At 43.4% G+C, this 24462-nt stretch overlaps 1 protein-coding gene across 7 annotated transcripts in view; it reads left to right on the plus strand.

Annotated features, from left to right (window-relative positions):
* EVL (Enah/Vasp-like) overlaps positions 1-24462 on the plus strand; it is a 155535-nt gene that overhangs the window by 984 nt on the left and 130089 nt on the right. For 2 of the 7 annotated variants that reach the window (XM_075103896.1, XM_075103897.1), the window contains exon 1: positions 16205-16422. The exons of 4 other annotated variants lie outside the window; for them this stretch is intronic. In XM_075103896.1, coding sequence (XP_074959997.1) covers positions 16220-16422 — 203 coding nt within the window. In that variant the 5' untranslated portion in view covers positions 16205-16219. Of the gene's footprint in view, positions 1-16204; positions 16423-23243; positions 23282-24462 lie in introns of those variants that run through there. One more of the 7 variants, XM_075103898.1, reaches the window with a different exon arrangement.

Genomic DNA, 24462 nt, shown 5'->3' on the forward strand with positions numbered 1-24462 from the left:
CTTTAGCAAAGTAAAACTGCTTTGGGAAACCTTCAAACTGGAAATGACGGTCTGAAGCCAGAGACCTTTCTGTGGTGCCTGACCCATGAATTGCAAGGCTGGCACTGCTCCTGGGAAGTACAGTTGACGTCTAAAAACCTTTGCCTGAATTTACGGTTGCATTTACTCCTGACGCTGCCGTGTGTGTCAAAGCCTTGGACCTGCATTGATTTATTTAGTCATTTATATTACTATTAGTTTTTTTACTTGCTTAAAATGCTGTTCTTAGGGGATGGGGGGGAAAAGTACACGAGCCCGCAGTGCCACGTGGCTGGTGGCCTAGGCCCCTCTGGCCTCCACACAGAAGGTGTATCTGCATCAGCCTCACCTGGTCTGATCACGATGCTGCTCAGAGACCTCCAGAGGTAAGTCACCAGGCACAACAGATGGCAGTGAAGTTTTCCCTTGCTCCCCCTGTTCAGTTAGCAGCCCGGTTGGTAGAGCTCTTCCCCCGTGAAGAAGGAAGGCTGACTTTCTGACTCATAAGCACACCTTTCACCCCCGAGGAGGCACCACGGGGCTAGTTGGAAGGCGGCAACAATTTTGAGTTTCCCGCACGGAAGGTACCCTGTTCCGCATGAACTTCTGCAGTTGGTGGTTGTGCTTTTTATTGGAAGAGGCAGCAGGAAAGAGAGTGCCCCGCAGACACAGGCTGTGAGTTAGGGTACCGTAAGGCGCCCAAGGTAATCCCTGCCGTGAGAGCTAGGTCGCTCTCGGGTGAGGTGTGAGCTACAGGCTGTTTTGGAAAGAAAAAGCAGCTTAACTCCAGGAGGGGCTTCTAGACTCCCCCATACCCTCACTTCTCACGATGATGCAGGGGGTGCTTCCCTAGGTTCAACACCTAACGCCAGGCTGCGTCTGGTCTGGGTGGGGGGGGCCAGCACCCGAAGTTGGTCTGTGTGTGCTGCTGGGTGCTGCTTTGTACCGCTGCCCTTTTCTGCTTTCCCCATGTGATGCTTGGCGCCTGCAGGTGTATCATGCTTAAAATAGTCTTTTCTTGTTAGTACTGGTTTATACTTTAACGTGCGTGCTTGTTTTGAATGAATTTCTGGTTTTAAAGGTTTCCAGTACTGAGGTTTTTTTTTTTACTTGCGTACAGTGACGTTACTGAGTAGGTCATACTTGTCAGTAAATATATGTCTGCAAACCACCTAAAACCTTTTCAGTAACAATTCTTGTTTAATAAATATAGCCTGTATAATTCCAAAATACCCTGGCAGGCTATACAATCATTTAATAAAAACCTTCTTAAAACATTTGCTTAGCCATGTGTGTTTTATTTCTATTGCTTTTTGTGGTGGTGAATAGATTACAGTGCTATTCTTTGCACAATTGCATTTATGTGATCGTTTCCATTTTTTGATAGTTTTTTTTATGTCTTCACTTCAAAGGTATAAAGTGTGTGTATAGTGGGTGTGCCACGGGTCTTAGAAATAAAAGATTATAATAGATGTTCTGTCTCAAAAGTGGATTAGGATTCCTGGGTAGAAAATGCTAAAGTGCAGAGGTGTTATTAGTCTTAGTATATAAAAATATTTCTTTAGTACAACAAATGTTGAGGTTATTCTACAGCAGATATTAATTTATTCTTGGAAGTAACAGAATTAGCTCATATTTGGGAAAACGTCTATGAAAATAAGATTTTTACGTTCTGTCAACAGAGGTGTAACCTCACATTTCTTAGTCATACATGTAGTTTATAAGGCATCTGTGTTTCAGTGGTCTCTGTTCTTAAAAATAAAAACCAGCTATAGCATTTTGGGTGTAGCCCTGAAAAAAAATCTTCGCTGCCTCGCTCTTCGCCGTGACTGCGGTGAGTGTAAGTTGGCCCTCCGTGCTGTGCTCCTGAGGCAGCCCTGTGGGGAAGCCTCCCGCTTTAAGTGCTTTGTTTTTTCTGAACAGAACAGACAGTGAATATCCAGAGATGGGAACAACCTCTGAACAGGATTATTCAGACTAAAACTATACCTCCTTACTCTTTTGTGGTAACACATGCTTTAATCCAACCCAAGGTAATGAGTTCAGTACAGAAGTTACTGGGGAAAGCGGTGTCCCTTGGCACCTTAATGTTTGTGGGGTTCTCTAGCTGAAGTCAACCTTTTTGTTCTGACGTTTCTGTGTAGCTACCAACTGGAAATCCTAAAAAAGCTGTTGTATTTAGCCCTAATTTGAAGGGGTGGGGCAACACCTTGTGAAAAAGGGAACTAAATATTCATAGTATAAAACTGTTTTAATAACAGGAAGTGTATGTACATCATTCTTAAACCTTTTGTTTTCAGACATAAGCAAGCAAAGTCTTTACATTTGTTCCAATAACACAATGTATTGAGCGTTTCATTGTCTTCCACATTTTCTGCGTGTTATGCAGTTCATGAGATAACTCAAGAATTTTGCCAATGCTTTTACTCTGCTTGGAGGGTAACTGGAGCTGTGTGTATGTGGTGTTATTTTCTACGTTTTATTTACTGTTTCTTTCTGTTTGCATATGTAATAAATTAGAGAGAATGTGGTTTTTTGTGTTTATAATGTCATCAGAACTGGGGTTACCGACCTGTCTGGACCCAGTGCACTGTCTCCTGCAGGAAAGTAGCAACATCCCCTGAGACGGATAATAAAATCAAGTTGTCTGTAAAGGTTCGTTTAACCTTGTCACTTAGTAATTGATTTCTGAGCTGGGGCAATGTGTTTGTTACTTAGCTAATTTTTGTTTAATTTGAAAACTCTCTCCTGCCATGTTCTGACTCCTGCTACGTGCCTTGGCGCGTGTGGCTGTGGGCTCCTGGGGGCAGCTGGGAGTTGTCACACCACCTTCTGCAAGTCGTGCCTTGGAGTACATTTAGGTTTGCAGCCTTTCAAGCCGAATCTGTGCTATGCGGTTCTGCCAGTGTCACTCAATGAGAAAACGCCCAGCCCAAGTGTAGATACTATGCTGCTGACAGAAAATTGCTGTTGTTAGCTCTGCTTAGATCTTTAGAGGCGTAGTTCAGCTCTAGCTGCAAACTCCTTTGTCAGCAAATTTTGGACCTCTGCTGAAAGTTGCACCACGCCGGCTATGGCCCCGCAAAGGCAGCGGCAGTGGTTCCCTGGGAACTGAGCGATGCTGCATTTCCATCGACGTACCCTGAGTGTCAGGATGCGTGAACAGACAGGCCAGTTGTGCCTCTTCCATACTAATTGTTATTCTGTATACTTAAATAAGCGTATTTTCCCCTCTCTGAAATAAAGCATAAGCTCTGGACACCTTTTTGTGCATTCCCTCCTTTTTGGAATATTTTGGTTTGTATTCTTCTTGTAATGGTGGCTGAATGTAATCTTTCGAGTGAGGGTGTGCAGGTCTGTTTAACTCAATATTGTGGTTTTGTGTGGCGTTTCACTAATGTCCTTCCCTGGATCACTCAGACTGTGTTAAACAGCAGACACACTAATGCAGAACAGCTCCATTAGAAGTGTGGGGTGATTAAGGGTGTCTGCAGTGCTGTCTTTGTACTCGGCTAGGTGCTTCCTTTGAACAGTACAATATTTCTCTCTTTGAAAGTATTTAAGTATTTGCAAGTATTTCTCATAAGAAATCATCAAAATCTTTCCAAAAGTGCAGACACAGTTCAGGCTCAAATACTTTCCCATATCTTGCAGCTTAGCAGTTCTGTGACTTCTTTCTTATTTTTCTTGCTCTCCATCATAGTTTTTCTCGGGTCTGGGCACTGTGTAAGGAGCAGCATGGAACCTCTTTAGAAAAGAGTTCTAAAGCTGCTGCCAAAATAAAATGAGTCCTGACTAATGCTCAATCCTAATAATTACAGAATTAAAATAAATTGAATGAGCTATAGATTTTCTTTATCTGAGAAGATCACGATAGGTATTTCAAGTTTCTTTGCTGAATCTGAATCTTTGTATCATTTCATCTGCTTTCTATTTACATTTTTAAAAAAATACTAGCTGACGTTTTGGTATTGTCCTTCATTGCAGTAGATAAGCAGTCCAACCTGCTCCAGTGTACATTGGTATTGCTCCTACAAGAAGGTGGGGAGTTTCAGGGTATATTTTCTGTTTCCTTCACAACCATTGCAGAACGCTAGGGATCCCCAGCGTTTCCCCCCACTTTTTCTTTTTCTCAGCCTTGTGCCTAGGTTCAGTTCCTCAGGAGCAGGGAGGAGAGGTGGAGTAGCTGTGCCACTGTTTCTTCATCTCACCCCGTTTTTTGCCCTTCAGCAGATTTCATTTGCAGTCACCTACCCGAGACTTACTTCCATTTCATCTGCTTTTTGAACTAATGCGCCATAATGAGGGGAAGTGACCGAAAGCCGCCCTGCTCCAGCACAGAGCTTCCACCAGGATGCATGTGATCCGCGCACCAGTAAATCCCGCGCCCCTGCAGGAGTACGGCCATGATGCAGCCCAGGGAGAAGACGTCAGACCTCTAGGCAGACTGCCGTGAGGCCCCCGGGTTGTAAGTCATGGCAGCACACAGCCTTGCTTGGGTTAACCTACCTTGTTCCTGGCTAATTAGCCCACGGGGAGCTTTGCAGTATAAGGACAGGCTGTTTCCCAGCACCTGGGCTAGCGGAGACTTTTCTAGCCAGCACTGTAGGAAGCAGAGTGACCTGATGGTTCATCCGACACACTCTCCCGGTGATGGCTCTGTGTTCCTGGGTGAGCGTGCACATCACCCAGTGCGCTTCGGTCTCGGTTGTGACCGTGTGAAACTGAAAACAGTCAGTTATTTTGCTTTTTCATTTCTGGGGTATTTACCACTGCAGAATGTTTCTTCCCATGAGACTTTGCGTTTTTCTGTTGAGCAAACACTCAGAATGGTATTGACATGCTTTCCAAAACTATCCTTCACTTGAGAGTTATAGAGGCGTTAAGAATATCTATTTTTTACTAATCAGAGGAGACAGACTGGGCAAGTCCTTACCAAAAATGTAAGCCTGGAAACCTCCTCCACATTTCTGACTATCCAAAGTGCCATTCTGTAACATCACACCAACTAGTGAAGTATTACATTTCACTGGATATTTCACAGTCCTGGAGTGGGAGAGACATGTGGGGGCCAGAAACTTTTGATTTTCCTTCTTGATGTAGGCATTCAAGCCTTACATTTGTTTCAGGTTCAGTGTTAGTTTATACATTTCTTCTGACTTCTCGTTCCTGCTCCACTCAGCTGTGCTAACTTAGCCACTTGTGGTTTGGTAGGGTGAACCAGATCATGAAGTTTTTACATAAAAAATAAGAAAAGAAAAGTCACACTTTCCATATACAAAGGGTGTATATATAGGGTAGCAGCAAGTAGAAGGCTGAAAGACTGAGGCAGTGCTCCCTGGCACCATCAGAAATGCTTGTGAAACGGTTTCTCCAGGGAATGCTACTACTACAAATTAAAATTTGGCTTTTACTAAATGCTAATCCTGCTTTTCCCCTTATCCACCACAGACCCTCTTGCACAGGTTGCCCAGTGCTTGTGTTACAAACCGTGTAGCCTAGCTGGTAGTGTGGATGAGAATTTTCTAACTACTAACCATGTTCCCAGTCCAAAAATGGTATTCTCCACCTTGGGTCACTGGGGACCTCAGAGCTGGACACAGTGTTCCTGGTGGGGTCTCACCAGAGCAGAGTGGAGGCGGAGAATCATCTTCCTTGACCTCTTGGCAGTGCTTCTTTTGATACGACCCCACAATACAGTTGGCTTTCTGGCCTGCAAGCGCACATTGGCGGCTCATGTCCATGTGCTGTTTTACCCTCTGGAAGCCCCTCACCGTTGAGTGCACTCATTTAGGTGAGCAATTCATTTCTCAGGCAGTAGGTGTCATTCCTGCAACTTGAGAACTCATAGTTTTCTTCTCTGGTTCCTCAGCTTCACATAGGTGCCAGGATGGATAGACGTGTTTTCTGTGATTTACTGGGGAAAAAATAAAGCAGCAAAACAAAGAAGCTGCGTAGTGCAACTCAGCCAGATGTACTACTGTGAACTGTAGTGTGCCACGGGTGCAGGCACGGGTAGATGCTCCAGTGGGGAGGATGTAGTTTGGCTCCGGCTTTGCAGTGAGGCTGTTGAGGCCTGGTCTTTGTTGTGGTGAGCTCTATGGTGCAGAGGTGCTGTGCTTCCTTGGCTGGTCTGTGGCTGCTAAATCTCTTAACCTTTTTGGCTTCATTTCTTTATCTGCTGGAGGATGACAATACTTATCTGAGAGGGAATTAGGATGATTAAGTAGCTAGGTCTCAGTCTAGCACGGGATTTAAGGATATGCTTAAATTTGGTCCTGTTGAAGTCCTTGCTTTGGTAGAATGGAGTCTTCTGTTCAAAAAGCATTTCTGAGGATGGCAAGCATATTTATACTAAGTGCTAAGCATTATAGTGAAGTTCACTGTGTATTGCTGTCCCTTCACTCCTTCCTCTTTCTTCTTTTCCCTTTCCAATCATTCACTGCTCTTCTTAGTCAGCACGTGTGTTGTGTCCTTCCCGTGCTTCCTTCCTTTATCCCTCCTTGGTAAGCCACTCCCTCAGTAACAAGGGGATCTAGAAAATACACTGAAATGGTATTAGCATGGAGCAGGGTTTTGGTCACTGTAAGCCCTTTAACTGCATGCTGTATGCTTTTTTCCCTGTAGCCGTACTCAGATCAGGGTGTCAGCTGCTGTGATGCTCCATGGGTGTATGTTTGCATGAAGCAGGAACAGCTAAACACAACCAGGACTGTTGAATGCTCATGATAAAAGGTTAGCTTAAAAAAGTAAATACAAGTAAAAAGGCTGTAATTGGAAGTAAGTCTGGTGCATGTGTGTTGGATGAGTAGGAGTATGTCTTCAGTACTGAATAGACCAGCACTACTCAACTGGTGGTTTGTGGCCCAGAGGACATTAAAAGAGAGTTCAAAAGTGCCTACAGAAAACTTTAAAAATCAGAAACAAGGAAGTTTAAATCATCCACATATGCACACATTTTAATGTAATTTGTATGTATGTACTCATGACTGTTAGCTCCTTACTGTTGTTATTAGCCACTTAAAATGTTTTTAATACTAAAATAGTAATTTTTTTAAATGACTCTGTTTTGTCTGTCACTCTCATTCCCACCTGTCAAACAGTACTGGGATTTAGGATAATCTGTGAATTCCTTTTTGAAAAGGATTTGTGATTTAAAATGAGAGAAATACTGGACTAGCGTATTTTGACAGAATGAGGTAACTTTAATATTCTGACTTTGTCATGAATTAGTGTTGAGTGCTGCAATACATTTGCATGATAATCTTTCTATTAAATAACTAAATAAATCATCTAGGTGAATCTAAGTCAATTTTTGATCACACAGATGTTCCGTTGAGAAGGATTTGAGTCATCCAAATAAAGCAGCCTTGCTATTCTCAGGTAATTAATTTCTTTGACTAGTCAGGTAAGTGGAAGAGAGAGAACATGGATTTATATTCATTTTACCTGTATGCTTATGGAACATTTTATTATCTGTCCCTGTTTGTTGTTTCACTTGTGTGGTAGTAAGAACCACCTGTGAGTGGGTGGAATGAGGAGTTATGTCCCTTCATTGCACTGCAGCACATTTAGTGTTTTCCATTAGAGGAGTTCAGTGGCGTGCTGCTTTGCCAGCAGCTGCCAAAGTGATCTGTAACTCACAACACCGTCTTAACGACTCCACCGGTAGTCCGGCGTTGTGATGGTTCCTCCCTGAGCCTGACCCTCTGACTCTTAGCTCTGCGTTTGTTTTAACTGGTGTCGAGCTGTCAAATGCTAGTTCACAGCGTATGGATCACATACAACTGCCACCACCGCTGCCATGGCAAGTGGTGATCCCCGGGGCCGTCTAGCTCACCGCAAACCCAGGAGTGGTCCAGAGCAGTGCCTCGCTCTACCTGCAAGTCAGCGTGGAGACGGCCGCCCCCCTGCATCCTCAGGGAGTTCAGCTGCCCACATCTAATGCTGGAGGCAGGAGGAAAGCTGGCTGATTCTGTGGCATTAAGGTCCTAATCTTGAAAAGACTTGTGCGCATTCTTGACCTTATTACTGGAAACGGTATCCTTGATGTTTGTGAACCTAATGACCATTGTGGTAAGACCACTGACCGTAATAAATCTAAGTATATGTGCAAGTATTGACAGGATTGGGGTCTAATGGAGCAGTGACGGCTCGCTTCTTCATTTGAGGGCAAAGCTCAGTGAGGGAAATTGGGTAGCTTTTAGGAAGGGAGCCAAAACCTGCCCTATTCCTATCCTGCATATGGAAGTCCTCACTTTTAACATATACAAATAGGAACATAAGCATCTCTTGTTTAAAATATATCTGCCACGCCCCAACGAACAATTATTAACTGAAAACCTGGCTGTAAGTCAAAAAACAGCCCGTCTTCAGGGGAACGGAGGAGGCAGGTGGGTGGTACGAGGAGCGGGTTTGCTGAGAAGCGGCGGGGGGGCTGGTGCTGGTGGAGCTGTCCCAGGCAGGTGAGGCGGGTCCTTCCCTTTCGGGGTTCAGGAGCAAAAATGTAAATGAGGAGTGAATGGAAAGAAGGGCAGAGTGTTTAGCGTAACTGAGGAGCACGTGTGTGTGTAGTGGGGGTTCCATGGGCCTGTCATGTTGACCCCAGGGAACTCCCCTTTGGTTTGTGGTCCTCAAGATGTTGCCCAAGGATGAGCTGTGAGGGCCTGCTTGTCTATTCTGTCCTGTCTTACTAAACAAAAATAGTGCCAGAACTGCATGACTGCAGCCCTTTGCAGGATCTCAAAAAACCTGAGCCAGCATAATATTTTAAAATTTCATGGTATGAAATATGAGAGCGTTACAGAAATAGCAGAGGGGAGACTAAGCCAGGCAGCAAACTAGGGAAGATGGAAATGAATTTGTAAAAGCAATAAATGCACACAAGGACATGTATCAAGCTATGAAGGTTGTTCGGAGGTATGCGGGGTGAATGCCTCACATCGTGCATTTAGCTGTCACCACTGTCCTGAGCGCGGTGGGGCTCTGGCGCTGGTACTGGTGCAGGTCTGGTTTAGTCAGTGCTACTAGTCTGAAAGCAGAGCGGTGGTGTTTTCAGCTGGCTTCATTCCCTGAACCAGTTCACCATGGAGCTGTGTAGATATCTGTCAGCATCATGGCAGCGGTGCTGTGAGGGGTGGGAGGGAAGGCTGTGGTGAGGCCAGGGTGCATCAGCCCAACTGGAAATGATGCTCCATGTCTGACCCTCCTCTCAGTGGTGACTTCATGTTTCCAGGACCTCAAATTGAAATCACTGCATGGTCTGATTAACCCAGTGGTTTGCTAAGGATTTCCACGCTAAGTTGCTAAAACAATAGCCCTTCTTCCTTACTCAGGAATGCTTTCTATGGCCTCTTATTCTTGACACTGGTCTCCAGTCTTTGATCTCTTTGTCAGTTTGGTCAAAGTCTGTCACTGCAGACTTAGTTGCACCCTGACACCAACTGTCATCTGTTATTGCCATCAGGGTCTGTTCATCATCCTTTTGCTTCGGTGATTTGGACACCTTCCGTGACCCTTATAAGATGATAATCCTGAGTGGGGTGCTGCAAAACAAACAACGCAGTTTAAGGTTCCCTGGACAAACGTTTGGGAGGTATTCTCGGGTGTAGGAGGCTATGGTTAAGCCTGACCTTGCTAGAGTCCTTGTCTTCTATTTGAATGCAGTGGAATTATAATCTAATATCAATTTCCATCTCTGATTCCTCAACATCCATGTCAGTATGATAGGCTGGAACTGCAGTTCAGCTTCACAGATGGTACCTGCATCGCAGAAAATATTAGATGACTGGTGCCCTAAATACGACAGAGTGCATTTGTCTACACATCTGTGTATACAGAAAAATCTCTGTAATGGTGAAAAGCATAGTCACGTAAGAGGAATGTGAAGGGAGTTTGCTCGAAGACTCAGTGGTGATGTTTTAAGTGTTGGAGCAGGGTAAGCAGAATAAGACCTTAAAAGTGTGAATAAACATGCATAGTGACTTTAACACATGTGCCTAAAGAAGTGGGCTTTTATGATTTTTGTTATTTTATTAAAAACAACTTTGATAATTGCTGTGTTTTCCTAATAGTACAAATCATGTCAAATATTTTAGTGACCTGCTATTTAAAAAAATAACCACATCAAATGCTTCAGCTTCCTTGAGGTTTGTCTCATTTTTCTTCAGGACCTGCATTTCTCATGGCCCATCAACATCTGTTCAGGTATTGCAAATGCAGGAGGATGGAGAGGTGACGACTTGCGGGATCTGTTTCTCTCTCTTCAGCCTCTGGGCTCCAGAGGAACTTCAGTAAAGATGGAGAGGCCAGAAGAGCCTTCATGGAGAGTGAGCATGCAGCAGCTCCGCCAACATGTCCTCAGCAGGATACGCAGCTCCTAGTACCCCTTTCCTAGGGAATGAATTAATTGACAGCTCAAAACTCTTGATTTTTGGGGGGGGGGGTTTCCAGCATTTCTTCTGTTCTCTGCTGTCTCTCTCTATTCTAAAGCTGTCTGAACAAGGATGTGAAGGAAAATTAATCCAAATCACCTAAAATATGAAAGTAAAGTAAATTAGGTGAACTAAATGGAACCATTGTATATATTCTCTGATTCAGTGTTCAAGTGACCTTAATTTGATTAAGCTTAACTCACATCAAAGTGAAATATACTAAATATGAAATAAGGTTGATTTAATTAATAATGAAGGTGTCTGCAGGGATCTAAAGTGGTTTGATTTGTTACAGAAATGCTAATTCAGATTACCTTTCCAGAGTTTTCTCATGTAGATAAACCCTACAGGACACATTATTAGTTATGCCTAAACTGATGTAATTGCGTGTTTATCCCCCCTGGCTCTGGAAGAGCCTTCTCATCACTGTCCTCATGTGGGACTTTGTGAGCATTTTGTTGTGGGATGTCTTGTTAGTTTGTTAATCCAGCCAAAGAAAATTAATTGGTTTTCTGTTGGATTAGCCAGCTTTTGACCTGGTTGGTGGCTGCGTGGTGCTCCACAGGGTAAAGGCGGGGGTGTGAATGCATGGCCAAGGTGGAGAGGGTGGGGACTAGTTTCACCTCAGGTCAACACTTTGTGCAAGAGAGACCCTGCTTCCAGCACTGCTCATGTGCTGGAAGCTCACTCTCCCCTGGGTTACATAGCACATAGACTAGAAGAAGTCATGAGTCGTGCTGGAGTTGCCTGAAGTCAGATACCAAGTTTTATTTGCTCGGTGTTTAGGTACAACTGTCATGTATTACTTGGCTCTGGCTTGGACTGGTTTCCTTTGGCTTTTTTTCTCCTTTGTGCCTATGTAACACCACAGCATGTACCTTCTGAATAGCCATCACCTAACTAGCTTGTGCTTTCAATATACACAAGCTCTACTGACCCACTTTCTTACTGCTTTTCTTCCTTTTCTGTCCATGGCTTTAAAGTTCTGTGAGTATATTTTTTGCCATATGATTATTACAGCAATGGACACATTATAATTGCAAAGGCAGGATAACTGGAATGGCTGAGACCTCCTGCGAATTTTTCTGTAGAGTGTTTTTTAAGGACTTGCTTTGTTTTCAAAGGATTGTGCAAAAAAGTTCTGATTTCATAGTGCTGTGCTTCAAGTGTAAAATAAGTAGCAGAACGGAAGTACCCAGTCATTTTCAACAATTTGCCAAACCAAAACTATTAGAGTGACTTCAGGAGGAGAATGGATAATAAATGTGAATTAGATATAGCAAATTTCATCTAATTCCATAGCGCTTTTTTTTTTTTCTGGTATTTGAAAAATAGAGAGGTGACCTGAAACCTGGCCTGAACCTTAACATGAATTCTACCTCTGATGCAAAAACCTTTGGACTATGGGAGTCTGGAAGGAATGTAATATTGCGCTTCAAAATTCCCTTGAAATCTATCCACAGAATACTAGGAAATGCCGGCTGTCCCTGTTAGCATCTTCATCCCTTCTAGTTTCAGCTTGCACAAGGAATGACTCCAAAATAGTGGCCAAAGGGGTGCTGTCAGCCTCTAGAAGCTTCCTGTGATTACTTGGTTCATTTTGTCTGGAAACCGGGCTTTGAAACCACCGAGCTGTGCCCATCTCATCCTGTTTTAATATCAGCACACCCAGACACATAAACAGTGTACTTCTTCATGAGGCGATGAAAATCAATGAGGCTTTGAAAAGACATGCTCTTTAAAGTCACGGCCTTATTTGGGAAGTTGCAAGAAGCTTGGCTGTCACACGAGAATATTTTGGCTCCATGACAGTTTCCTTTATACAGTTCTTCAGCGAGGAATCTCCTGTGTTTGTGCAGTGATAACTTGCAAGTGTTGCATGCTGAATATTTGCTGGAGAAGAACTCAGTATGTTGGTCAAAAGAGGCCAAAGACCCCTCTGGACCTCTGTCTGGTCCAAAATATGCAGATAAAGCACATTTTCAAAGATAAACTGAAAAAAAACCTCCTAGTATTTCAGTATTCCTGAGCAGATTCACATATGCTTTTATTATAGTTACTTCTCTATACCCTTTTCTCTTTCCACTACTCATTTGTTGAGTGCTACCTTCTGTTTATGTAAGTGTGGGATTGTTTAGGAATAATCTGGGCTGCCATCACCCTTTTGTTCCTTACGCTCCTTGGGAACATTTTGTTTATGTTCCTGACACCTTGGGAACTGTGGTGGGATGAAAGGGTCTGTAAGACAGAGATAAATAATAAACTGAAGGGAAGGTGTCAGAGACGGAAGCATTTTAGACTTGGAGTTGTATGGGGAGAAGAGAGAGGAGAGAGAAGGTTATCACAGCAGCATTTTTGAAATGGTTTCAGAAGAGGCAGTTGAAAAAGAAAGACAAATTAGAGAAGAAAGTTGTGTGATTATAAGCTGAAGATCACTGTGGCTGTTGCTGAATCCCTTAAACCGGTGGAATATAAAAATATTGCAGCAACTTAAGCTGCACAATTTAGTGAAGTGCAGAGGGAAGAGGATCTCCTGGCCATACTGATGTTGGGGACATGGGGCACAATGATAACCCACCCCATATGGATCTGTCACGACACTCGTACCAGAAAGGACACCCTCAAGCATCAACAATACTGTTAAATGATAATAGCTTTTGGAGGGATTGAGAACCTAAGGGACAGGGGGTGAGGTCAGCATAGTCTGGTTGTGGGACCAGTATCTACCCTTCAGATTTTACATCCCACAAAGGGCACAAAATATCCTTCTTCCCAGCGTATCAGATCCTCTCCTCCGCTGTCCTTACTGGGTTTCCTTTGACCTGTTCTTGCTGATCCTGTGCTCGTACTGACCCAACATATATTTCAGCTCTTTTCCACTCTGCCCAGCACCTTCTGTTTCTGGGGGGCCCAGGGTGAAGGGGGGCAGCTGTAAAGGCTGATCTCTGTCCTCAGCCCTATACCAATACAGTGCCAAAGGTAATATTCAGCTATTGCTGGCATGTCTTTGGAGAAAGGGCAGGTGGAGGGAGTGGTGAGCCTGGAGCAGAGGCAGCCCAAGGGTCCAGCATTGCTTGTATTTCCCAGGAGCCAATTGATAATACTAATGTCAGTTAATACTGTGCTTATCTAATAGCAGCCTAGGGTAGCAGAGAGAAGAGCGGTAGCGCCCATGGCAGTAGCTGGGAAAGCAAAATACTTCTACCTTAAGAGAGCTTGAGCTATTTGCAGCCAATATGGGGAATGCAACTAGGAATATGAGGCTGGAAAGAGCAGACATCAGGTTAGGTAGCTCTGCAGTGCTCTGAGATAGAAACGTGAATTCAAAATGTGGAAGAATAGTGATGCCTGTCTGTGGCTGGAAACTTAGTAGGAATTTTGTGAGCAAGGGGAGTAAGCTTTGGGATAGTATTTGTAGTTTTGTGATGATCTCTTATTTTATGAGTCTCAGGAGTTCATTAGCAGAGCCTTGCTACTTTTCTCTTCCCTTTCAAGGTCACTGGGATGCACTGACTGCTCTGTGGCTTCATTCATTAGAAATCAGCTATGCCAGGATTTGACTGGGATGTTTATCTGTGATGACCTGATCATTTCCTTCAGGAAGTCATTAATGCTCGGAAAGACAAATGGATCTCATGCTAGAGGACAGGTCACGCTCACTTCTCTCTGCCCCCAAAGATGAGGGAAGTAGCATATGGCTTATGAATAAATATTTAATACTCGAAGATATGAGTCAGTTGTCTAAACTGAATTAACTGAAATAAAACAGTTTCATTTCAAATGCTCTGGAGCGCCCATGTGATGGATGTGTGGCTGATGGCCATGACCTGTGGGAGACCAGAGCCCAGCTTGATGCCAGACACTGAACATGTGCTTGGGCACCTTTTTCAGGCAACTGGTTTGAACCCCAAGCAATGCCAGGCAGGATGGCAGCAAGACTATGCAGTGTTTCAGCAGTGAGCACTGCTGGGAGGGAAAAACTTTCATTTGCTGCAGTTTGTTCTGGGGTTTGGTGTACAGAAACCAGTCAGTGGATCTGGAGCCAAGACCACTCTGATTGCAAAACCCGCTCCCGATTTCCCCTTCTGTCCTTTCCTGTTCCTGCACATCCTCTTTGTGCGGTTTTGGGATGAACAAAAGTATACCTCATTGCTTTTCCCAAGGTTGCAACCTGGTTGTGAGACAGACTGGATGTGTTCTGCGTGGCTTGCCCGCTAGTCTAGCCTGAGTGATGAAAAGGACCTAGTCAGCACAGGTAGGGCAACAATAGGTATAGTACTAAGCTTGATTCATGGTAGTGTAGGGCAATTTGTGCTACTGCTCCTTAATTGGCTGTAAAAATGCTACTAGCTGTACCATAGGTAGTTAGTCACTGTTGTATAGCCTAAGTAGGTGTTTTTTTAAAGATTGAATGAGAAAATATGACCATTCAGTTGAGAAATGATAAGCCATGCAATCGTAGCTGGGCAAGTAGCTTGTATGCATGACCTCCTATTCTGCTCTTCCTCTTGAGCTCACCTAGTTTCTTCTGGCTGCAAGAAACGTCGTGTGGTCTTGAACAGTACTGGTGGATGGCCGGGGCTTGGGGGCTGCTGGGGCGGTTGCAATATGGTTCAATTTGTCAAAGACCTCCCTAGTTCAGACTGTGGGTTGAGCAAAGGCCTGGGGATTGGCAGAGCCAAAATGAGAATTCAGACTTCGTCAGTAACCTTGCTATGCAGTCCTGAAGCAAGCAGTGTGGCTGTGGCTTCCCTCATTCATCTGTTCCCCAGCCTAGAAATCTGTTCTTATTACATAACTCACAGGAAAATTAGGAGAGGTATGGAAAATTCTGGATGTAGAAAGTGAAGCAAGGTGCCCCCAACATGGGGTTTGTGTTACTGCTTTGCTTCTTCAGGAATGTTAGTGCTTGTCCTTTTGTTAGGAAACAGAATCTCATCCCCAGTAGCATTGGAAAGTGGAGAACTGATGATATTCGGATGATGTGGGGTCCTGAAAGCTGCCCGGTTTCATGGATTGTGTAAAGGCTTTTGCTGTGATGCTGATTTTGTAATTTACAGGCATTTGACTCTAAAGTGTAACATGCGGCTTATGTAAAAAAGATATTTTTTGTGTTCATTTTGACACCTTCTTTAATTAAAGTGTGAGACCTAATAATGTTTCACTGAAAAAAACCAGTGAACCCTCTCCAAGGAGTCCTGCAGGAGCAGCAAAGAGCAGGAGCTATGATATTTCTCAGGTCCTTAAAAAAGATTCGTTTTTTCAATCTTCAGTCTTTATGTGAAAAACAAATAAAGGATACAAACATGATATTTAAAACAATACTTTGCATCTTAAACTGCCTGCTGTGGTTTTGATTTGGCATGGAATGTCATACAACTTATGTCCTTGCTACATCTGGCTCAGAAACACTGGGTCTTGCTGATGCTCTGCAAAGAAATTGGTAAAGCTGGCAGAAACCCATGCCTTCGCTGCACTGACCCTTTACAGAGTGCTGTGTTGCCAAGCTGCATGCATTTCAGAGAAAGGCATCCCTGAGTTGTCTCCTGTGTTATCGAATATACTTGTGGCCACCTGTAACTCTCCTCCAGCCTTACAGGAAGAAGGCAGCATGAAGTCTCAACTTTGCAGTCTAAATGCATTGACGTTTTTTGTTAAAGATTATGTATAATCTTCCTCCACTATGTGCATTTTACTTAGGGAGTATATGTTGTCGGTAAATAAATTCCACATGAGATGAGTTATCACAAAGGGGAGAGGTTGTGGGAATGACCTCATGTTTCTTGCGCTGCAGCTGCTGTAGCACCCAGGCACGCTTTGGGAGCGAGCTGTGCTATGCCCAACTGATGGGAAGGTCCTGCTCACAGAATCACGTAGAGTTGTGGAGATCAGCCAGGACATCTGGAGTTCACCTAGTCCAACTCCCTGCTCAGGACCTCGTCCAGTTGAGTTTTGAATATCTCAGAGGATGGTGAGATGCCACAGCCTGTCTGAGCAACCTGTGCCAGTGTTTTACCACCCTCATGGTAGAAAACTTTTGTCTTATGTTTGAGTTGGATTTCCTGTATTTCAAAACTTGTGCCCATTGCCTTTTGTCCTGTCACCTTTGAGAAGTCTGACTCTGTCTTCTTTACTCCCCCATCACATATTTATACATAGTGATGACTGTCTCTATGAGGATGTGATGGGAGACAGTGTCAAAAGCCTTACTGGAGTAAAGACTTGTTGGTACAAGGTAGCCCAGAACCTGACCAGTGTGATGTTGGTGTCACCTTTCTCTGGGTAGAGGCATAGCTCCAGTGTCATCACACCACTAGCACCTCCGTCCTGCCAGCAAGGTCCTATGGGTGTGTGTGTAAAGCTGCTGATGGGTGCTAGGCTGTCCTGAAGCCTTGGAGGAGTCAAAACTTTTGCATGTTCTCATGGAAGTGAGCAAATGATGTTCTGAAGTTGACACCGTTTATGTGTGGTGCTGCTGTAGGAAGCTGTTTCTGAACAAAGAATTCCACGGTATATAACAAATAATTCATTCACACGTTTATTCTAACATCTTTTGCATCAGTTATCAGGGAAAGAAAAATGTGTTCTTCTTTTGTTTGTGGTTGTCTGCTCTGAACATGCAGGCTTATTTCCAAGAGCATGCAAGTATTAACTAAAGCACTAGGACTCTATTGTTTTGTTAAAACTGCCGGTGGAAGCAGGAGCATTATACATCTTAATGTGATAGCAATGCAGCCAAGTTTTGGCAAATTCTCTGCCACGAGTGAATAATCCTTATGTGTTCGGGTGAAATTCTGGGCCGTTATCTGGTCTGAGCTTTGACATTATGTCTATGTAAAGTCCTCATAAGCTAATAGCTCCTAAGACCTCGGCACTGTGATCTTGTGCTGCAGAGAGCTTGCTCAACAGGTACATGTACCCATGGAGTTTTATCGACTGTAGTGAGGCTACTTTTGGCAGATAGAAGCAGAAGCATAAAATTCAGCCCTGATATTTCTCCTGCCTACATCCTACCATTTGACTAGAGAGTGCCAAGGTATAAGACGACTCAGTTGTTACTAGGAGTACTCTTCTAATGTTTACCAGAGAAGATGTCAAGTAGACTCTGATATTTTCCATACAGAATAACTTCTGGCCTGCCAATATACCTGATAATAAATTAGTACGGTAGGCATTAATGTGTTCATCTGTGTGTGGGAAGTTCCTTGGTTCATGTTGGCTGCTACTTTTGACTGCAAACACGCCACTGTATAATTTAAATGCTTATAAGATATAGGCCACTGGCTTCCTTGAAAATGGAAAGAAGTCAGAGTATTTATGGTGGTGTGTGATTACCTTTATTTTTATTCACATCTAAAGTATACATGTTTTTGTGTGTTTATATACGATGTATACACCCCACGTAAGCATCCGAATGTTTTATTGTCAACGTATGCTTTAGTGGATGACCATGGTTTATTCAGATACTCTTTTCATATCTGTTGATGTGTCATTTGATAGTGGTGATAACACTCGTCTAGTTTTAGCCTCCCACTTATCTTTTCTTTTTTTTCCCCACTTAATCCCTCACAACTTGGAAAAAGTCAAATTGACTAATTAGGACTAGCTCGAAGGAAGTTTCCAAATGGAAGCCTACACTTCCTCTTATTTTGTCTGAAAGAGTCCTCTATGTCTTGTGCTCTGCTTGTACAGATTAAGATACTAATCAGCAAAGATGTAGCAGGTATAAGATGCTGTGGCTGTCAGGTGAATGTTGAGGCAGCGTAATTCATAATTGCTAAGGCGACTTCTGTTTGTGGTGTTATTCAAATTAATCTGTGCTGTGTTGTAAGAATCCCATTGTCTCTAGTTCACTCCAGTGCACCTTCCCGTAAGCGCTAGAATGAGGCAGATGGGGCTGTATTTGGAAGAACATCCCATTTCAGCCCTGTGAGATGCTGTATGCTTGCCTGCACCTGGTACAGAGTATCTGTTAATGAAAATGGTATGTGCTACTCCCAGTATGATAAGAGTAAAGCCGTGGGAGAAAATCATGGGGAAGACCTCACATCAGCTGTCCTGTGGTCAGGCCAAGCCTTGAGATTTGCAGAGCATGAGGTGTATTGGGGCCAAATCTGGGGGCGGGGAGAAAATGGATTTTTGCTGTGCAAATGTTGATGTGGATAATTTCAAGCTGTATAAATGAGGAGGGAACACAGGTAGGATTTGGGTTTTTTTTGTGAAGGTTAACTTCACAAAGTCAAACTTTAGTGGCCACAGTGAAGACCAGAGAGTTAAAGGAGCAGTCTGAAATGTGGATTGGACTATTCTCGTGCATCAAAATTCATGTAGTGTTTTAAGGCAATGTAGACTAGAAATCCCGCTGATGAAAAGAGAAGAAGAAAAAAGAGTTCATTTCCACCCCACCCTCCTTTCCTTTAACAGCTGAAGGTTTGAGTCAAAATGCCAGTATTGAGTATATCATTGTTCAGCAAACTTTAGGGCACTGTAATTCTGTCCACATTTTTCCCAGTACCTGAACAAACTAGGGTAGCTGTTCCTCCTTCTATTTCAATAATCCTTTTAAATCTTATTTTCTTAAGCCCAAGAAAGACTTTTGAACTCAGAGAAAATTTTATTGAAAGGGGATTTTTCAACATATTCTGGGATGCTGTTTGTGATTGCCACATTTTCCACTGGGCAGAAATGTTAGAGCTGCTGTGGATTTATACTGACTATATATGTTCTTGTTGGCTCATTTCTCTTCTCCCTTCTGTTTTCTTCTTCATGAATTGAAGTGACTACTGGATTTTTCAGTGCAGTTGGGTGTTTTTTTTTTTTTTTTTAGAGTGGTCTGAATATCATTTCAGCATAGTGATAATACAGGCTTAATGACAGAGGTCCACAGTGTTAGTGACTTTTTCCTTACTTCAGCAAGGGAATAAATGGTTACCTCATTAAAATATCTCAGTCTGCTTCTGATCGGATAATGCCACCTAGCATCTGGCTATGGCTTTGGTGGAATCTCAGGTCAAGAGGACCAATAGTGATACGCTGATATACTGAATACCAATAACACAAGCTGTTATTCTTGGGGAGGTTAAGTTCTTATGCAGGGTATCAACACAAGGCCCTTGTACACCACTTAAATACTAGCTAATGCCAGAAATTTCGCCACTATCCTCTGCCTTGGTCTGGTTTATCGTATTTCCAGGCTTTTTTTTGCATCCTTTACTGCTTTGTCAAGCTTTCATCAAGGATAGCCACTTCTATCTCAGTCTTGTTTGTTAAAGCCTGGAATTAAAACTGCAAATTGTTTTCCAAAAGCTACTGATTTTCGGCAGGAAGGAGCCCCCATTGCCACATCTATCCGGCCTCAGATCAGAAGGGATGTGGGTCCCTCAGTTCCCATTACATTAATTGCCCCACCATGACTATGTTTAGTGTCATTTTTCTTTTCTGTGATGTAATTTCATTTTGTGGTAAAGTGTGGGACATTTTTCATCAAAGGTCTGGACTGATTATACACCCTGGCAGGGAATAAACAACTCCTTGTAAAAAATTTTGTTGCTGGTTGTGGTTTCTGACGTACCTTCTGTCTGCTTCTCGAGACCTTCAGTCTGGCTCAGAGCAAGAGAAGTTACAGTTGTCTTTGCTAAAAAGTCATCAGGAGGTATTATAATCCTGCATTTATTTATATATTTGGCCATTGCGTGTATTCATATGACTTTTTGAAGCTCTTGTCAGCTCTGTTAGGTAACTGCATGCTGAACTTCATTCATATTGATATGACACGATGGTCTCGGATCTTACCATCTAGTATGGGAATCCTAGTAATTAATTAACGAGAAATTACACTCTCTGTTATCTCACAGGATAGGAGCCATGCTCTTGCTGTCTGTAGTGCTGTGAGCTGTTGTGAAAGTGCTGCCTAAAAAAATTAAGTCAAAAAAGTTATTGTGCTGAAACCCTTCAGCAGCTGACCTCTACTGAATATGAAAACTTTCTGGAGGGTGTTTGCCTTTCGAGTCCTTCACAGTGAACTCATTGATGAGGGAAGCCTTGACTTGAACAGTTGACTCTTTAATTGCATAGTGGCTCTTAAGAAGTTGCAGAAATAGGAAGACCAGAAAGTGATTTTGTCAGCTCTGTTTCAAGGAGAATGCTTAGGGGAAACAGTACACTACGTTTGCTGTTAGTTCTGTAGAAGGGTCTTTATTTTAGCTAGCATGAAAAATAAACATATTTCAAGTGAAAAACAGCCCTCTTCTATGTGATTTCAAGTCAGAAGAAGATTGAGATGAACAAGAAAACAGAAGTTTGGACTTTATTCATTCACCCCTGTGGGATCTTGGCTAGCTCTGACTTTGAAGGTAAAAACTTGTTTCCTACCAAGTCAGTGGCAGAACAGTTGCTGACAAGGAGCTACCTCATCTTTGCCTGGCTGTATATAGTAAGGATGCTTCTAGTGAAGTTCAGCCTGACCATGGAAGATGACTTTTCCTGACGGTTGCATTGTTCTCCTCTCTGCTACTTTTAATCTTTTATTAGGCCCCAGCCAGAAGCACCTACCTCACAGTCCCTCTCTTTCTGGATGCTTATGGAATAATTAATTTCTGTCAGATGGTGTGACTGCATGTGTTTTAGTGTTCCTACAGCGTGCCTTTATTGTCACTTAACACTATTGCATTTGTTTAAAATGAAATAAAATTAAACCCAAGGTCACTACTGCAATAAAAACACCATGCCCCAAATAAATGTGGATTTTCTTTTTCCAGTGCTGTTTTTTTTTTGCCATGAGTGCCTTTCCCTTTCACTTCAGCCCTTTCTGCCTGTGTTTTTCAGAGCCATGGGATCACATGCCGCAGTTACTGCGGCCTGTCGGAGATTGCTGTGCCCAGGAGATGTGGCTGGCTGCTACTGCGGATGCTTTTCCAGTCTCTGAATCCTGTAGCTCAGTGGGGCAGCCATTGGCCTAGAGCAGGGTGAACCTCAGGCTCTTCAGGAGTTGTAGTTGGGTCTGGATGTTTCGAACTCCAGCCAAAATCCTCCATGTGAGAAACTGGTTCCTTGTACTGGAAACAAGCCCTAGCAGTAAAAGAAAGAGGCAAGCCAAGGTGGGGGGCAGCCCCTGAGGAGACTTTGAATTTGCTGCCTCCTCCTGACTTTCCCAGGCGGTGTGTTCTCCCACTGCCCCATAATTTCTCCCTCCCAGGTGAGGTGTTGATTTCCCAGGATTTCAATCTCCATCAGTTCCAGCAGTCCTCTCCCTTAATCTGCTCTCTAGCCAGCAGCCGTGTGGCAGAGCCTGTTCCCCTTCCGCCTGGCCTGCGCTGGCATCCTTAGATGGCTGCAGACTGTTGTGGCAGAGGTGCTGAGGCTAAACCAGAGTGTGCCCAGCTGCGTGGTAGAACCTCCTCCCGTCCCTCCTGAGCACGCTGCTGAGTTCAGCTGGGGCCGTCGGGAGCCTTGGTGAAGCCTCCCTGTGAATGAGACCCATGCAGTCCCTGAGTGAATGCGGTTGTCCAGCCTGTGTTTCTTCCATGTCCAGATTTTCCCACGGGCTTGCTATGGGGGTGATGAGCTCTGGCTCCTGGTGCTCTGGGGTCTGTTCCCCTGCGCTGTGAGCTGTTGTTTATTCAACCAGGGCATGCAATGCTGCCGGGTCACGTTGTTTCAGGGGAGCAGATGAGTTGTCCACTGCTGAGCTATTCCAGGAGCGTGGCCGTGTGCTTCCACGCTCCACTTCGGTGGGACCGCCCTATGTAGAGTAGGTGCAAACTTCATCCCTGTGCCCGGGGTGCCTTGTCACTCCCATTTCTCCCCACCAGCCACTGGCACTGGGGCAGGTCCTGCCGGCGCAGGGGTGCTGTGGCCGGGGCGGCTGGGCCGGGGGGGGTTGCCTCCGCTTTATCACCCCCGGGTGCGTGTGCAGCAGCGATGCTCTGACCCCAGCGCTCGCTGCGCTGTTGCCGTGGAGATTGCGTGTGCTGTTGCTAGGCAGCTGAAGCATCTTTGCTTGCACACTGCAATGGCACGAAATTCTCAACTTTCCTTCATTCCTATCTCCTGTCTTTGATTTCACAGATATGATTCCTTTGGCTCTTATCCCGCTTCATTCGGTTGCACTGCTGTGATTTCTTGGTGTTAACCCTATAAACCCTAAAAAGCCCACATGGCATTGCAAATAGGATTTATGGCAATGAATTCAGGGCTGAAGGAGTTAAAGTGGTTGGGGATAGACTACAGAGGAAACGATTTCTAGCAGATAAACTACTTAAAATGTTCTGGCGTTCATGGAAGGGGAGGTTTGTGGCTGCAGTCTTTTGTTCTGTCACTGATGGTTTATATGAATAAAAACACAGACTAAAATATCTCTACAAGGTAAGAAAATCAGCTTGAATGGGCCTAATTAATCTCTTTGGTTACGATATATACTTAGTTCTTTAGTATCCTCTGCTTGTGTTACTGATTTTGATGTAGCATGTGAATGATAATTTAGCCGTGGAGCCTGTCGTGTACAGTATTTGACTTATTTGGCTGGAATAATAAAGATATCAGCCTGTATTCTTGGAGTATACTGCATTAATCAGACTTGCAGGAATGATCACATGGTACTCTATCGCCTTTCCCTGTTAGCTGCTGCTTGTCAGCAGCTGGCTGAGCTGTAGGCTGCAGGCCAGTATCTGCATACCCTTTCTCTTCAGAATATTTCAAATATACTGTCTCGTCATTATGCATTTTGCTGCAGTTTGATAAACTAAATGGTCCTCCTGCACGTTAAGAAGATTATTCTAAATTTCAGAGCATTTGTGTAGTTACTAGGCCATGTATGCATTTGAAGAATTCAGGTAGGCTCTCTGTTTTATACATCAGTGTGCTTGGTTTTTGTTCTCACTAGGTTTTTGCTGTGTAATGTCAGTCAGCTCTACAGTTAGTTCTTCATTGTGCAAATATTTCTTGCGTTTTAAATCTCTACCCTATGCATGGGGAGGAGTGCTTGAACGGTAAGATGCAGGTAACGGTAGCTAACCGCATGATGAAGTGCAAAGCTGGGTAATTGATTATATCTTGCACAAATTTCATCGCTGTGCAGCCAGCAGCAGCGAGTACAGTGTAGTTATAAATATAAACCAGAAACTGTTCTGTTTAAAAGGGTCTCTGCTATTTTTGGTTTTGGAGAATCTGACAGATGCTCCTTTGAGATAGAATACTGATTGTGATAGAGAAGAGAAAATTGATGCTTGGATTGTACACAGGATTATATTTTATGCTGCTGCAGAGTATACATGTCTGTTTTTCATAATCTTGTGGCGTAGAATTCCATATGAATTACATTTAAAGTAACAATATGGTTAAGTTTGTTGGAGTTGGTTTGTTGTTTGCAAACATTTGAGCAACTGTGTTTGTTAGAGTATAAAATTAACACCTTTTATTTGATATTCGTTCTGCTCAGTATTGCCTCTGCCCCCTCTCTTCCTCCATCCCACCCCCAATGTAACTCCATCCTTATGCAAGTATTGAGGTATCTTAAAACCATGACAGGTTTTTGAAGACATGAAACAGAATTTCTACCCTCACTAACAGAGTTGATTATTTTATCTGCAATAAAACAGTATTGGACTTGAAAAAATTCTCATCAGTAGTTTGGGGGAGAGGGTGTCTCACTTTTTTAAAAAATTGTTTTGCTTAGTGTGTTCAGTTTCTTATAACTCATGTTATAAAATTGTCCAGATTAAATGGTGACAGTGTTGTAACAACATTAGGGATCACCTCATGATATGTTTGTCTGTATATCATTATTATAATGTATCTTAAAAATACTCTTTCCTTTTCGAATCGAAAAAAAAGAGATTGTTTGACCAAGTATGTAACTAGAGGAGTGGATGGATTGTCTCTGTATGCACAATGAGCATTCTGTACCAAATATTTTAAAATTAAACTTTCTAACCTCAAGTGAAATATTACTATCATTATTTCTGCTTTTTGTTAAAGCATTTAATATATTGGGAATTTCCCTTATTTTGTGATT

This window comes from Phalacrocorax aristotelis, chromosome 9 (genome assembly GCF_949628215.1).
Source record: "Phalacrocorax aristotelis chromosome 9, bGulAri2.1, whole genome shotgun sequence".
Taxonomy (NCBI): Eukaryota; Metazoa; Chordata; class Aves; order Suliformes; family Phalacrocoracidae; genus Phalacrocorax; species Phalacrocorax aristotelis.